General features: G+C 64.5%; 1 protein-coding gene across 1 annotated transcript in view; it reads right to left on the bottom strand.

The window, feature by feature from the left end:
* Positions 1 to 11,726, bottom strand: part of CELSR2 (cadherin EGF LAG seven-pass G-type receptor 2) — an 80,198-nt gene extending 68,472 nt beyond the window's left edge. The window contains exon 1 of the mRNA XM_073320470.1: positions 8,205 to 11,726. Within this exon, the coding sequence (XP_073176571.1) occupies positions 8,205 to 11,655 (3,451 nt within the window). The 5' untranslated portion in view covers positions 11,656 to 11,726. The remainder of the gene's footprint in view (positions 1 to 8,204) is intronic.
* Positions 11,727 to 15,877: the final 4,151 nt, after the last annotated feature.

Raw genomic sequence — 15,877 nt, 5'->3', positions numbered from 1 at the left:
ACAAGCTGTCACAGCCAGGACACTCCACGGGACCCAGACCCAGCAGCCAGGGGTGGAAGGTCCGGTCCATTTCCCACCCAGTGCCTGGCTGGCCGGTGCCAGGCAGGGGCGTGGACCTGGGGCTGACGAGGGATACAGCACCAGTGGACCTTATGTTATGAAGGAGCCTGTGATTTCCAGGAGCCGTGGAGAACCTGCAGGGAAATCAAGGCGGTCCATCTGTTCCACATCCTACGGGAGGGCGATGAGCGGCCAGGCCACGCCGGGGGAAGGGGACGCGGACAGGGGAGCCAGGCTGCGGCTTTGTGACAGCGAAGGCTGGGGGGGGCGGAGGCGGCTGGAGGGAGGCAGCAGGAAAGGGTACAATTGTCCCAAATCCCTGGCTCCGGGCCCCTCAGAGCAGCAGCACAAGCCCCTGCCCTAGCCTTTCCTTTGATTGGGAGCATGGTGGCCGGGAGCCAGGGATCAGAGCTGACCCACGCACCCAGGTCCCCACAAGGAAGGCCCAGGACCCACTCCCTCTGGGAGAGCTGGCTCCCATCGCTCTTAGTGCCTAGCGCTGAGCCAGCAGCTGAGCATCGCTTCATGGGGGGCTTGTAGCAGCATCCTCAGGCCACTGGTTGGGAAACTGAGGCACAGAGAAGGGCCAGAACCTGCATGAGTCTTACGCTGGTGACTGTTACATTAGTGGTGGGGCACTGCATCGCTCCTTCAATGCCAGCCCCCTGCCAGCAGGCTGGCACAGGGCACCCAGACCGGGATCGGGCCCCGACTGCAGAGCCTGTACCCTTGAGGCACCGGTTCAAAGCCAGCTGGGGTCAGCAGTGGCTGAATGTTATCGCACCCGTGAGCTGCTTAACCCCCCTTCCCAGGGCGCAGCCCCCGCTGCCAGCGCCCCACCCAGCGCCAGCTGCTAGGGTGGTACAGACACAACCCCGGGCCTGAGAACGGCAGCAGAGGAGCAGAGTTCTCCTGCCAGTGCTATGGGCACAGCAGAGAGAATGGGGGACTGGACACAGGGGGGCCAACAGGCCTCGGTAACCAATTGCCCCCGGGGCAGCCTGGGCCACAGGGGCAGCTGGGCCTGCCCGGGTCCCAGCGGAGCCAGGGGATGGAGGTTAGGGGGAGCATGGGGAGGGGGGAGCCCCTTCCATGGGGAGGGGCTGCTCAGTAAGGGGCAGGGGGTGCTGCAGGGGGGCCAGCACTCAGCCAATGGCAAAGGCCAGTCAGGGTGGTGCTGCCCTGGGGCGGGGTGGGAAGGGAAGACATGGAGGCTGTGTGGCTGCCAGGAGGCGCCTGCCAGGCGTGGACCAGCCTGGCTCTGTCGGGCACCAGCCAAGCTGGAGGGTCAGGGACGGGCTGGCATGCCGGCCGGCCCCCGACGTACACACACAAGGGTGGTGAGCGCTGCCCAGCGCCGCATCCCAGGGCACAGTGGGATTCCCCAGCGTCTGCTCTCCCCAGACACCAGCGAGGCCCTGGGGAAGGTGAAAGCCTGGCCAGCCGAGGGGTCCAGCCAAAATCGGGGGCGTTTCAGTGACAGAGAAGCAGCAGCCCAACCATCTCTCCCTTTCCCCAGCTGGAGCATTGTCTGACAAGTCCACTTCCCCGGCCAGCCAGCTCCAGCCAGCGCTCACAAGGGCCCGGCAGCGTCTGATCAAAGAGACCAAGCTAAACCGGCCAGAGGCCGGCACACAGCCATTGCCGCACTGCTCAATGCTGCAGCCTGGCCGTGCCAGGCCCTCGAGAGTCGCCCCCGCTGCCAGGAGCCGGCTCAGTCTCACCCCAGCCAAGGGCTCCGTGACTCCAGCACTGCCGGCCTCAGGGGCTCAGGGAAGGGTGGAGGTCAGTGGAGACATGCAGGCGGGAAAGGCCTGGCCCCCATTTGCCCACTGACGGGCACAGGATGAGCAGGACCCAGACAGTGGCAAGACTCGGGTGCCCCCAGCACAGTGCACAGCATGATCCAAGCAGTACCTGATTGGCAGGTGGCCCAGAGATCCCAGTGCTGCCACCTGGGACCGGGCTCCAGCCCTTCCTTTCCTAGGGGGCAGCCCCCCCACCCTGCCACGCCCTCCGTGGGCTTAGAGACTGGGCCGAGATCAGTGGGTATCACATCCGTCCTGGGCCTCCCCCTTTGGGTCTGCCCAGCCGCTGCCCCACGGTGGAAATTGTTCACTCTGAGGAGTTGTGGGGAGTTTCCAGGGAAGGACAAGCATGCCAATCCCCCCGCCAAGACCCATAACAGGGAGTGGGGGCCCCACCCACAATTGCCTCCCCAGCCCCCAGCGCTGGCCAGCCCCACACAGACAGCTCCCACGACCCTGTCCAGACCAGGTATCACGGCATGTGCCAGGCACCCAACAAAGCAGGCACCCAACAAAGCCAGAGCCCTGGGGTCTCTGTCACTCATTGCCCAGCTGCCCATGGCACAAGGACCTGACCAACTGTGCGGGTGCCCACATGGCTGCAAGCCTCCTCCCACCCCAGGCCTGGACCCTGGGAGCTCTCAGCCCCTCCCCCTCGGCCCACCCTTCGTGGGCCCAGGCCACAGTCCCTGCCCTGCCCCTTGGCTGGAACGGAAATACTGCCTTTGCACAGGGGCCAGGCCTCCTTACCCCATATGCAGTGCCCTGGGGTCCCCCAAACCACTGCCCCCCAGAGACAGGCACATTGCTCCAGGCAGCAGCGGGAACACGACCGCCGAAGCTCTGCTCTTTGCCAAATGCTTGATAAACAGCCAGTAACAGCCTCCACCCTGACAGGTGGCTTCACCCTTACATCAGCAGTAGGGAAACTGAGACACAGAGCATCAATGGCTGTCAGAAACAGAACCCAGGAGTCCTGACTCCCAGCTCCCCTGCTCTAGCCACCAGAACCCATTCCCATCCCCAAACTGGGAACAGAACCCAGGAGTCCAGACTCCCTGCTCTCCCCTCCCCCGATCCAACCCACTGAACCCCAGGGCCCCAGACCTCGGTGAGCCACATGTCACACCCTGCCCCTCACCTCCCGCCGTGCCTGCCCGTCCGGCTGGACCCACGCGCCCGTTTCCCACTGGAACGTGGGGAGAAAAGATCTTGTCTTCGCAGCCATTTGGTAGGAAGGGACCTCTCTGGGGCTCTGCCTGGGGAGGAGACCTCCCAGGGCATCACAACTCGGGATGATGCTTCTCTCCCCTTCATCCCTCCCCCCTCAGCTCCCCTGATCTCCCTGCGAACGGGGCTGGGCTCTGGGGTCCCCTCCAGCCTGACACCCCAGCATGTCCATTGCCCTCCTCCCAGCTCCTGCAGGCTGCTCCCTGGTGTGGCTGCCCTGGGCACCTGGGGGGCTGGTCCCCTCCCTGCAGGGGAATGGGGTGCCCCTCTGCTCAACCCTGGGTCATACAAGCCTTCACTTCGCCTGGCTCAGGAGAGCTCTTCCCAGCCCCACAGGCTGTGCCCAGGCCACCTTCCCCTGACAGCCCCACAGTGCAGCCTCATGAAGTGGCTGATGGGGTGGGTTCGGGGGCAGCGCCAGATGCCGGGGGGATGGGCCTCACCGGGGTGCCGGATGCCCCTGACCTACTTCAGGTCTCTCCAGCGGCTTATGGCAGCAATCCGCTCCTTCCCAGTCAAGGCTCCTGGGCCCCTCCGGGCCCCACCCCCTCCTAAACCATATAGGTCGAGCTGGGCTAATCTCTTGGCTTCTCGACCCACCAATCCCTCGGGCCGCCCCCCAGTGCCCCTCTTCCCTCAGCGGCAGCCCTTGCCCAGAGCAGGGCCAGGCAGAGGCGCTCCGTGAGCAGCCCATGGGCAGCCAGGCCTCTGCCTGCAGCCCCACTGGTGAGCAGATGGTTCGAGTGTATTAGCTGCCACCAAGCCCCCGCCACCCCTCAGCCCCCACCCTCTCCGTCATGCCCTGGGCTTTGTGCTGGTGTGGGCACAGCCGGGCCCCTGGCTTAGGGGGCAGCAGCAGGACAAGTCTGACAGGCGGAGGTGTATCCCCGGGAACACAGGGACACAGCTGAAAACTGGTGGGCTATTCCCTGCAGCTTGGAGCTGGCCCAATGTGGGGAGCTGCGGGTCGGGCTGGCGGGGGGCAGCAGTAGCAAGTCCTTCCTCAGCACGCCAGCCACTGGCCCTGCAGCCCTGGCTCTCTCCCCCAGCCCCATGCACCAGGCAGCAGGGTTTGGCGGCTGCTGTCCACCCCACTCCTCCAGGCTGGCCCCAGTGGGCTTCTCCCATGTCCTGCTGGTGGAGATGGGCCCTTTGCAGGGACCCCAAGGGGGCCGTGGAATCGTAGCTCAATGGGCCAAGGTGTTTTCAGGATCATCTCCTGCGGAGAAGCTCGGGCCCAGACCCCCAAAGGCAGGTAGGCACCTGACTCCCAGTGGGCTCTAGCCCCGGCTCTCCCCCCAGTCCCAATCAACCCCACACCTAATGCACAAACAGGCCCCCAGCCCCTTCCTCAGGCTCGTCCCCAGGTGGGCACCACGACCCGAGCCAGGCTGGTGGTAGGGCTGGGGGGCGGCTCCCTCGCTGTGTCTGCCAGGAGAGAAGCCAGCCCCTGCCACGGCATCTGCCCCTTGGCGGCAGGGCTCGGTGCGTCTCCCGGGGCCAGGAGGTTAAAGCTGCCACGTGTCTGAGTTATTGACACCGCGCAGCATGGCCCCAGCTGGGACCGCCCTGGCAGGGGGCCCAGCTGCGACTGCTCTAATCACCAGCCCCCCCAGCGAGAGCGGCCCGGCCCAGCGCCTACCTGCTCCGATCCCTCCCCCGGCCCAGCAGGTGCACGGCACGGCCCCCCCATGGAGAGGCTAATGGCAGGGCTCAGGCACAGCTGCTCCCCAGCCGCCCCCAGCCTGCAGCTGCCAGCTGGTCCCAGACCTACCCCTTCGGCTGCATTAAGCAGGGGCCCCTCGGTTGCGGGGCTCCAGCAGGGCCCGGCGGCAGGCAGGTCGGGTGGGTGAACACCCCCTGCTGCAGTGAGCAGCTACCCCTCCCCACCCCACGCCAGCTCAGCCGGGCCAGCCAGGCCCTGGGACGCCGAGAGCAGCCCAGGCAGCAGGCAGCACCAGTCCAATGCAGCTTTGGGCTCTGGCTAGCGCCCGTCCTCACCGCTGGCCCCGCTGGGCTGGGGAGAGGGATCCAGGCTGATCACATGGCACAGATCATCAGAAATGCAGCTTCAGCAGCTTCCCCCACCCCTGCGGCACGTTTCGTCCCCCGGTGCCGTGTCCTGCCCCGGCTCGTCCCAGCCTGGCACACCCTCCCCTCCGCCCAGCACAGCCCCAGCAACACCCTTGGCCGGCCGCGCCCGGCACCTCGCTGCTGCAGCTGCAGGCTCCCCAGCACGGCACCGCGGGGGGCCACGTGTGCCCTGCCCCCATGCAGACGCAGCTCCGTGGCCCCCAGCAGCAGGCTGGCAGAACAGGGGCCCAAGCGAGACGCCAACAAGCGCCAACTCGTGCAGGGGAAATCCCGAGCCGGGAGCAGGAGATCGTGGGCAGGCCCTGCCTCCAAGCCTGTGCAGGGAAGGCCTGGCGAGGTACACACCCCGCCCTGCTTCTCAGGCCCCGTGCCAGCCACTCGCATGCTGGGGAAAGGTCCCAGACTGGAGGCCTCAGATTCAGCCCTAGCCCATGGGCACGGCCAGCCCCTCCCCCCGACACTTGTCCCCAGGCCCACTCCGATCTTCTCTTCTCCTCTGAGACTCCCACACCAGGGGGGCTGGGGGCAGGTGGGGCAGGGTGGCTGAGGCTAGCTGGCAGGGTGGCCCAGTGGCCAGGGGCTAGCTGGCAGGGTGGCCCAGTGGCCAGGGGCTAGCTGGCAGTGTGGCCCAGTGGCCAGGGGCTAGCTGGCAGGGGAGACACCGGGGTTAGCTCTGGCTGTCATAGGCCAAGCATGTTCCACACACCCGGCCTCTCTGGCCCAGCCCCCCAACCCGCAATTCCAAGGCAGTCGGGCACAGAAAGCCCGGGGGGGGTGGGGGCCCACAGGAAGAGGAGCCGTGCCCAGAGGGTCAGGCCGGTCGCCCTGCGAGGGGCCGGCAGCGCTGCAGACAGACAGCAGGGACGGGCTGAACGGCTGTGGTGGGTCTGAGCAGCCCCTCCCGGGCAGCGACTCCTGGCCCTGACAGGGCCAAGGCAAAGCCCTGGGGCTCTGTGCTCCCCTGGCAGGCTGTGAGCCAGCCCCCTCTGCCCCACCAGCCAAATCCTGTCCCCAGCCAGCTGTGGGTCATGACCCCGGAGAGCCCCCACACGGAAGCACCCAGCACCAGGGACCGCCGGAGGGGCCACCAAGGAGACACTCAGCCGCTGCCTGATCCTAGCTCTGGCTAGGGTGGAAAGAGCCCGCGTGACAGTCACAGCCCTCGGCCCCGATCACCGGCCTGGCGCCCCGGGCAGGTCCCGCACTGCTGTGAGATCGCGCCCCTCCCCCGGCACCTGCTGCACCACACCCCCCCGGCACCCACCGCGCCCCTCCCCCGGCGCCCGCTGCCCCTCCCCCGGCACCTGCTGCACCACACCCCCCCGGCACCCACCGCGCCCCTCCCCCGGCGCCCGCTGCCCCTCCCCCGGCACCTGCTGCACCACACCCCCCGGCACCCACCGCGCCCCACCCCCGGCACCCATCACGCCCCTCCCCCGGCACCCGCTGCCCCTCCCCCAACACCTGCTGCATCACGCCCCCCGGCACCCACCGCGCCCCTCCCCCGGTGCCCGCTGCCCCTCCCCCGGCACCTGCTGCACCACACCCCCCCGGCACCCACCGGACCCCTCCCACAGCACCCACCGCGCCCCTCCCCCGGCACCTGCTGCACCACACCCCCCGGCACCCACCGCGCCCCTCCCCCGGCACCCGCTGCCCCTCCCCCGGCACCTGCCGCCCCCCGGCACCTGCTGCACCCCTCCCCCGGCACCCACCGCGCCCCTCCCCCGGCGCCCGCTGCCCCTCCCCCGGCACCTGCTGCACCACGCCCCCCAGCACCCACCGCGCCCCTCCCCCGGCACCCACTGCCCCTCCCTCAGCACCTGCTGCACCACACCCCCCAGCACCCACCGCACCCCTCCCCCAGCACCTGCTGCACCACGCCCCCCAGCACCCACCGCGCCCCTCCCCCGGCACCCGCTGCCCCTCCCCCAGCACCCGCTGCCCCTCCCCCAACACCTGCTGCACCACGGCCCCCGGCACCCACCGCGCCCCTCCCCCGGCACCCGCTGCCCCTCCCCCAACACCTGCTGCACCACGGCCCCCGGCACCCACCGCGCCCCTCCCCCGGCACCCGCTGCCCCTCCCCCAACACCTGCTGCACCACGGCCCCCGGCACCCACCGCGCTCCTCCCCCGGCACCCACCGCACCCCTACAGCTACGTTTAGGGGAGCAGGTCGGGGCAAGCTGTCTGGCTAGCTCTAGGGATCGCCCCTTCCATGGGCACCACCCCCCTGCTTGGTCCCCACCCCCATACCACAGCCACACACAACCCCTGTGATTACCCTGAGGGGGCCCAGCCACGTCTGTAGCAGAGCCCTGAGCGACGCAGCCCCACGGCCCCAGCGATGGCCCCACGCCTGCCTCCTGCACCAGAACCCAGAGCCTTGCTCTCTGCGGGGCTCCCAGGGGCCCCTCCAGGGGAGGTGGGGCAGCCTCCACCCGCCCCGGCTCTGCTGGCCCCTGGGCTGAGGGCGGCTCGGCCGTGGAAAGGCCATAGCCTCCTGCGCTAGCCCCGTGTGGTTGGTTTTGAGCGTGCAGAGGGGGGTGTCCCTGGCAGGCTGCCACAGCCTCCCTCATCGCCCAGCCAGGGGATTTGCACTTTGGTCGGGCCTTAGCCAATTGCAGAGACCAATGAGCCGCTCCCGCCCCACCCCCGATCTCAAGGTGGACTGGAGGCCAGAGGGCCTGGCACAAAGTGGCCACCAGCGCGGAATATCCACTAGCCCCGCTACAAGTCTGAGATCAGAGCCACTGGGCAGTTTGCCCCAGACCAGGGCAACTCCACCGTGGCTCGGAGTCTTTGTGGCGAGGCTGGACACCTGCATCCAAGAGACGCTGCTCCGGCCAGGACCCCGGCGTGGGCCCTCTGGCCTGCGCGACACCGAATGGGTCCTTCCCCCCTTCTCTGGCTGACACCCCGGCCCCTTGAACGTCCAGGACAAAACCCCACCGACCTGAATGTGCCCCTGAGTTTGGCCTAGGCCCCCCCAGCCCGGCCGGAGTCTTACCTGAGACAGACACCCGCATGATGGCCTCCAGGGGCCTGTTGTTGTCCAGCGCCCGGCTCAGACGCAGCTCCCCAGAACTGCGGTTCAGCAGCACCAGGTGCAGCTCGTTGCCCTGCTCAAAGCTGTAGGTGAGCGTGTCCGAGATGTCGGGGTCATGGGCTGGGATGCGGCCGATCACCCCGCTGGGGAAGCTGCTGGACTTGTTGGTGATGTAGTTGTTGAAGAGGATCTCAAAGTTTCTCAGCATAGGGGGGTTGTCATTCTGGTCCAACAGGCGGACGTGCACCGTGGCCCGGCTCACCAGCGGGGCTGAGGTGGCCTGGACCACGATGACATACTCTGCCTTGGCCTCGTAATCCAGATCCATCAGCGCCGTCAGCTCCCCGGAGAAGATGTCGAGCTGGAAGACCTCGGGAATGTTGCCCTCCACGATCTGGTACATGACCTGGGCATTGGTGCCCTCGTCCGGGTCGCTGGCCGTGATCTGCGCCACCGCCAGGCCGATGGGGCTGTTCTCTGCCACAAAGACGTCAAACTCGTCCCGCTCAAAGACCGGGGGGTTGTCGTTCACATCCAGGATGGCCACCTGGATGTCGACAGGGGTCCTTGTGGCCGGGATGCCCTTGTCCACAGCGTAGGCTCGTAGCTCGTAGAGAGGGACGTTCTCCCGGTCCAACCGGCGCAACGTCCGCACGATGCCGGAGGTAGATTCAATTATGAAGTCCCCATCCCCATCATCTCCACCTTGGAAGGTGTAGAACACCCTCCCATTGAGCCCCGAGTCCCGGTCAGTGGCGGAGACCTGCAGGACGCTGGTGAAGGCCGGGACATCCTCGTAGACAGAGCCCTGGTAGGCATCCCGCAGAAATCGGGGTGTGTTGTCGTTGACGTCGTTGACCAGGATTTCCAAGTAGGTGGTGTCTGATTTCTGCGGAATGCCATTGTCCCGGGCCGTGATGGCCAGTGTGTAGGACACTTGGTCCTCGTAGTCCAGCTCCATCTGGGTAGTGACCGCGCCTGTGTCCACGTCGATCTGGAACTGGGGGATACTGTCCTCCATAAAGTAGGTGATACGGGCGTTCTCCCCCGTGTCCTCGTCTGTGGCACCGATGAGCACCACCGTGGTGCCAACCGGCCGGTCCTCATTGATGTTGACAGTGTAGTGGGAGCTCTGGAAGACTGGCCGGTGGGTGTTGGCATCAGTCACATTGACGAACACCCGGGCCGTGTCGAGCCGGGTGCCGTCGGAGGCCGTGACAGTCAGCAGGTATTGCCGCTCCAACTTGTAATCCAGCGGCAGCGCCAGGGTGATGAGGCCGCCCCCACTCTGGCTGGTGATGGAGAAGCGGTTGCGGGTGTTGCCGTTGGCTATCTGGTAGGTGATGACGCTGTTGGCGTCCCGGTCAATGGCCGAGACGGTCAGGACACTGGTGCCCATGGCAGCATCCTCGTTCAGCCGCACAGAGTACTCCTTCGGGGTGAACTCGGGGTTGTTGTCATTCACGTCCAGCACAGTGATGCTGACACTGGCCGAGGAAGCCATGGGGGGGCTGCCGTGGTCCCGGGCCTCCACCCCAAAGCTGTAGAAATCCACCGTCTCCCGGTCCAGCTCCGAGGCCACCACGATCCAGCCCGTGCTGTTGCTGATGGTGAAGGGGAACCTGGGGCCAGCCTCCAGCAGGGCATACTGCAGTCGAGCATTATCCCCAGAGTCCGCATCGACGGCCTGGATGTGTAGGACCGAGTAGCCGAGGGGCACGTTCTCCAGCACCGTGGACTGGAAGGGGGTGCTGACGAAGATGGGAGCATTGTCGTTGACGTCCAAGACCTGGATGGTCACCAGCCCGCTGATGTTGGACAGAGGGGGCCGCCCCCCGTCCTGGGCCCGGATGCGGAGCGTGTACTCCTTGCTCAGCTCGTAGTCCAGCTGGCTGACCACGTCAATGCTGCCCGTCTGGGCGTCGAGGTGGAACTGGCCCCGGGTGTTCCCGCTCATGATGCTGTAGTGCACCAGGGCACTGCTGCCTTTGTCCCGATCCGTGGCCGTCACCCGCAGCACATGGGAGTTGGTGGCCACGTCCTCAGGCACCTGGGCCACGTAGCGCTTCTCACTGAACTGCGGCGCATTGTCATTGTCGTCCTCCACGGCAATGTGGACGGTAGCCGTGGAGCTGCGGGGCCCCGGGTCCCTGCCCTGGTCGCTGGCCTCCACCAGGAGCTGGTAGGACTCCACAGACTCCCTGTCCACCAGCCCCTTGGTGCGGATGACCCCGGAGCGGGGGTCGATCTCAAAGGCTGCGTTGGCCCCGTCACCATCGAGGAGTCGGTAGAGGATGTCGGCGTTGGCAGTGGCGTCCCCGTCGGTGGCCCTGACTGTCAGCACCTCGTACCCGACCTCCAGGTTCTCCCGCACGCTCTCCTCGTACTCCTGCTGCTCGAAGGTGGGGCTGTGGTCATTGGTATCGCTCACCAGGATGGTGAGCGTGGCCAGGGCCGTGCGCCGGGGCGTGCCATGGTCCACGGCCGTCACCCGGAAGACGTGGGTGCTCTTGGTCTCACGGTCCAGCTCCTCGGCCGTGCTCACGGCCCCGCTCAGGGGGTCCATGGCGAAGCAGCCGCCGGAGCGGCTGTCGAAGAGAGCCGCCATGGAGTAGTGCAGCCGGCCCGCCTCGCCCGCGTCGGGGTCCGTGGCCTGCAGCGAGATCACCGGGGTGCCGGCTGGCCTGTTCTCTGGCACCGACACCTGGTAGGTGGGCGGCTGGAACTGGGGGCTGGTGTTGACGTTCCGCTTCCTCCGGCTGCTCCCCCGGCCCGGGGCCCCGTCCGCACCCTGGAGCAGCTTCCCCAGCTCCGCCTGCTGCCCAGGGGAGCTCAGACCCAGACTCCAGTTGACCAAGGTCCTAGCGCCCCTCCCCTGCCTGAGCCGCCCCGCCCCGTCCCCCTTCGCGCACCGCTCGCACAGCAGCCCCAAGCGCACCGGGTGCCCCGACCGGAGACACATGGCCCGGACGGGGAGGATCAGCTCCCCCGAGGCCTGGGGGGAGAGGCTCCCCACGGCGCCCCGCACCCTGCACCGCGGCTGGCAGCCTCCCCAAGCGGCCGCGGGCGGCAGGGGGATGCGGGAGCCGGGCTCCAAGCACAGCGCCCAGCTCCACCTCCTGTCCCCAGGAGCCTGGGGCAGCAGCAGCCGGCTCAGCAGCTCCCTCTCCCCGGCAGCCCCGCAGCCCTGCCCGGCCATGTGCGCCCAGAGGCCGGCTGCACCTGCCGGACAGAGCCAGAGGGCGCAGCGCGGCGGCGGCCGGGACCGGTCCAGCAGCATCAGCCGCGTCCCGGCCGCGGGCCCCAGCGCGCACGGCTCGCGGTGCCCGGGCGCTGCGCCCTCCAGCCGCGGCACCCCGAGCGCCAGGAGCAGCAGGAGAGCGCGGCTGGGCTGGCAGCAGCAACCGCCCATCGCCCGCTCGCTGGGGCTCAGCGGCGGCTCCTACGGCGGCGCTGCCCGGCCCCGGGCCTCATGCCCGGCCGGCTCCCTGCGCCCCCCGGCTCCCTGCGCCCCCCGATCCCCGTGCGCCCCCCGGATCTCGCCCCCCGGCTCCCTGCGCCCCCCCGATCCCCGTGCGCCCCCCGGCTCCCCGCCCCCGGCTCCCTGCGCCCCCCCGATCCCCGTGCGCCCCCCGGATCTCGCCCCCCGGCTCCCTGCGCCCCCCGATCCCCGGGCGCCCCCCGGATCTCGCCCCCCGGCTCCCTGCGCCCCGGCTCCCTGCGCCCCCCGATCCCCGTGCGCCCCCCCGATCCCTGCCCCCCCGACCCCCGTGCGCCCCCCGATCCCCGTGCGCCCCCCGGCTCCCCGATCCCCGTGCGCCCCCCGGCTCCCCGCCCCCCGATCCCCGTGCGCCCCCCGGATCCCTGCGCCCCCCGGATCTCGCCCCCCGGCTCCCCGCCCCCCGATCCCCGTGCGCCCCCCGGATCTCGCCCCCCGGATCCCTGCGCCCCCGGCTCTAGGAGACCGAGCCGCCCCCGGCCGAGCGCCCTGGCCCAGCTCCGCTCTCCCCGCCCGGCAGCCCCGGTTCTGCGGCGCGGCGGCAGGGGCTTGCGGGAGGCTCATTACCATAGACCTGCTCGGCGCAGCGGGGCGGCCCTTAAAGGAGCAACGGCAGCCTCGCCACCAGCCGGGGGACCCACCCGGGCCCCTGTGGGCAGCCAGAGACACAGTGCTCTTCCCGGGCGCGGGGCAGGGGCTGGGGCGGCTCCTAGGGCAGCCAGCCTGTCTCCATCAGGCCCATTAGAGTCATCTACCAGGTGAGGGGCAGTGAAGTCTAGTGGTCAGAGAAGGGGCCCAGGGAGCCCCAGGACTCCTGGGTTCCTCTCCTAGCCCCCCCTGCTCAGTCATGTCCCCATTGCAGAAGAGGGATAAGAAAGTGTGGGATCCTGGGCTGAGACGGGCCGCCATCCACAGAGATCAGCTGGGCAGAGCACCCTGGTCCGTACACACCAGCCCTGGTCCATACCAATGTTCCCTCTAATTTTTGACAGGCCGTGTGTGCAAAACATTTCTTTGGTGCAAATTGTTGTGCGCACGGTGTTTCACCGTGTGTGTGAGGTTTAGGATCTGTGTGCACGCACACACGTGCACAGCTGAGAGGGAATGGCGGGCCATACGCACCAGCCCTGGTCTGTACGCACCAGCTCTCTCCGTCTCCTCACACGCTGCATCCACACCAGCCAGGCTCTGTTATGGCCAAGGACTGCTCTGCTCCTACTAGCTTGACTGAGGGAGGGGGGCTCCAGAGAAGTGGGGTTAGTGGGAACAGACATGGAGTTTGGATTCAGGGAATGCTGACATGCCCACACCCTGTGCACACACGTATACACACACATTCACTGTGCACATGCTGTGTGCAAACTTTGCACTCAACATAGACACCCACACATACACGCAGTCACTCCTCTTCCAGAATTAATGCAGCAAAGCAGAAAGGAAATAGTTAATCAATAAAGGCCAAACTAACTCCTAGTCCAGTGGCCCATCCTTGGTGGGCAGGTGAGTGGAGGTCGCAGTGAATCACAGAATGTCAGGGTTGGAAGGGACAGGACCTAAGGAGGTATCTAGTCCAACCCCCTGCTCAAAGTAGGACCAATCCCCAATTTTTGCCCCAGACCCCTAAATGGCCCCCTCAAGGATTGAGCTCACAACCCTGGGTTTAGCAGGCCAATGCTCAAACCACTGAGCTATCCCTCCCCCCATGACACCATGGGAGACTAAATCCATGTATCAGAGTAGCAGCCGTGTTAGTCTGTATTCACAAAAAGAAAAAGAGGACTAGTGGCACCTTAGAGACTAGCCAATTTATTTGAGCATGAGCTTTCCTGAGCTACAGCTCACTTCATCGGATGGATGCATTCAGTGGAAAATACAGTGGGGAGATTTATATACACAGAGAACATGAAACAATGGGTGTTACCATACACACTGTAAGGAGAGTGATCACGTAAGATGAATTAATACCAGCAGGAGAGCGGGGGCGGGCGGGGGGGGAGAAAACCTTTTGTGGTGATAATCAAGGTGGGCCATTGACTTCCTGAGGAAACTTCAATCCATCGGTGATCTTCCTGAAAACACCATCCTGGCCACTATGGATGTAGAAGCCCTCTACACCAACATCCCACACAAAGATGGACTACAAGCCGTCAAGAACACTATCCCCGATAATGTCACGGCTAACCTGGTGGCTGAACTTTGTGACTTTGTCCTTACCCATAACTATTTCACATTTGGGGACAATGTATACCTTCAGATCAGCGGCACTGCTATGGGTACCCGCATGGCCCCACAGTATGCCAACATTTTTATGGCTGATTTAGAACAACGCTTCCTCAGCTCTCGTCCCCTAATGCCCCTACTCTACTTGCACTATATTGATGACATCTTCATCATCTGGACCCATGGAAAAGAAGCCCTTGAGGAATTCCACCATGATTTCAACAATTTCCATCCCACCATCAACCTCAGCCTGGTCCAGTCCACACAAGAGATCCACTTCCTGGACACTACAGTGCTAATAAACAATGGTCACATAAACACCACCCTATACCAGAAACCTACTGACTGCTATTCCTACCTACATGCCTCCAGCTTTCACCCTGACCACACCACACGATCCATCGTCTACAGCCAAGCTCTGCGATACAACCGCATTTGCTCCAACCCCTCAGAGACAAACACCTACAAGATCTCTATCAAGCATTCTTACAACTACAATACCCACCTGCTGAAGTGAAGAAACAGATTGACAGAGCCAGAAGAGTTCCCAGAAGTCACCTACTACAGGACAGGCCCAACAAAGAAAATAACAGAACGCCACTAGCCATCACCTTCAGCCCCCAACTAAAACCTCTCCAACGCATCATCAAGGATCTACAACCTATCCTGAAGGACGACCCATCATTCTCACAGATCCTGGGAGACAGGCCAGTCCTTGCTTACAGACAGCCCCCCAACCTGAAGCAAATACTCACCAGCAACCACACACCACACAACAGAACCACTCACCAAGGAACCTATCCTTGCAACAAAGCCCGTTGCCAACTGTGTCCACATATCTATTCAGGGGACACCATCACAGGGCCTAATAACATCAGCCACACTATCAGAGGCTCGTTCACCTGCACATCTACCAGTGTGATATATGCCATCATGTGCCAGCAATGCCCCTCTGCCATGTACATTGGCCAAACTGGACAGTCTCTTACGTAAAAGAATAAATGGACACAAATCAGACGTCAAGAATTATAACATTCATAAACCAGTTGGAGAACACTTCAATCTCTTTGGTCACTCGATTACAGACCTAAAAGTGGCAATTCTTCAACAAAAAAACTTCACAAACAGACTCCAACGAGAGACTGCTGAATTGGAATTAATTTGCAAACTGGATACAATTAACTGAGTGGATGGGTCACTACACAAAGTAAAACTATTTCCCCACGTTTATTCCCCCCCTTCACCCCTCCACTGTTCCTCAGACGTTCTTGTCAACTGCTGGAAATGGCCCACCTTGATTATCACTACAAACGGTTTTCTTCCCCCACCCCTCCTGCTGGTAATAGTTCACCTTAAGTGATCACTCTCCTTACAGTGTGTATAGTAACACCCATTGTTTCATGTTCTCTGTGTATATAAATCTCCCCCGTGTTTTCCACGGTATGCATCCGATGAAGTGAGCTGTAGCTCATGAAAGCTTATGCTCAGATAAATTGGTTAGTCTCTAAGGTGCCACAAGTCCTCCTTTAAATCCGTGTAGCCAACTGCCCCCATGTGTGTTGGGGGTGTGGGAACCAGGCCTGAGCCCGGGAGCTGCTGACTTCAGTTTCCAGGAGAGGTTTGTTTGTGCAATGGCCTAAGTCAGCCTTTCTTGGCTGCCCCAGGCATCACTCACCAGGGACAAGGAAACTGGCCCAGTCCTGGGGTTCTGTAGCCACCAGATCATCATGTAAACAGGACACTCCAGTGTCCTGCATACCTGCTTCTGCTGTGTCCCAGGCTCCGGGGGCCAGAGCCTCAGCTGGTATAAACCAGTGTAGTAACTTCCCTTTACACCAACTTAGCACTGGGCCCATTCAGTGTAAACGGACCATGGAGGAGTTGATCTTATGAGCTGGGGATTTTCAGAAATATG

The sequence above is a fragment of the Lepidochelys kempii genome, chromosome 21 (genome assembly GCF_965140265.1).
Source record: "Lepidochelys kempii isolate rLepKem1 chromosome 21, rLepKem1.hap2, whole genome shotgun sequence".
NCBI classification, from domain to species: Eukaryota; Metazoa; Chordata; order Testudines; family Cheloniidae; genus Lepidochelys; species Lepidochelys kempii.
The sequence above is the reverse complement of the archived record's forward strand: the minus strand, read 5'-3'. Positions and strand labels throughout refer to the sequence as shown.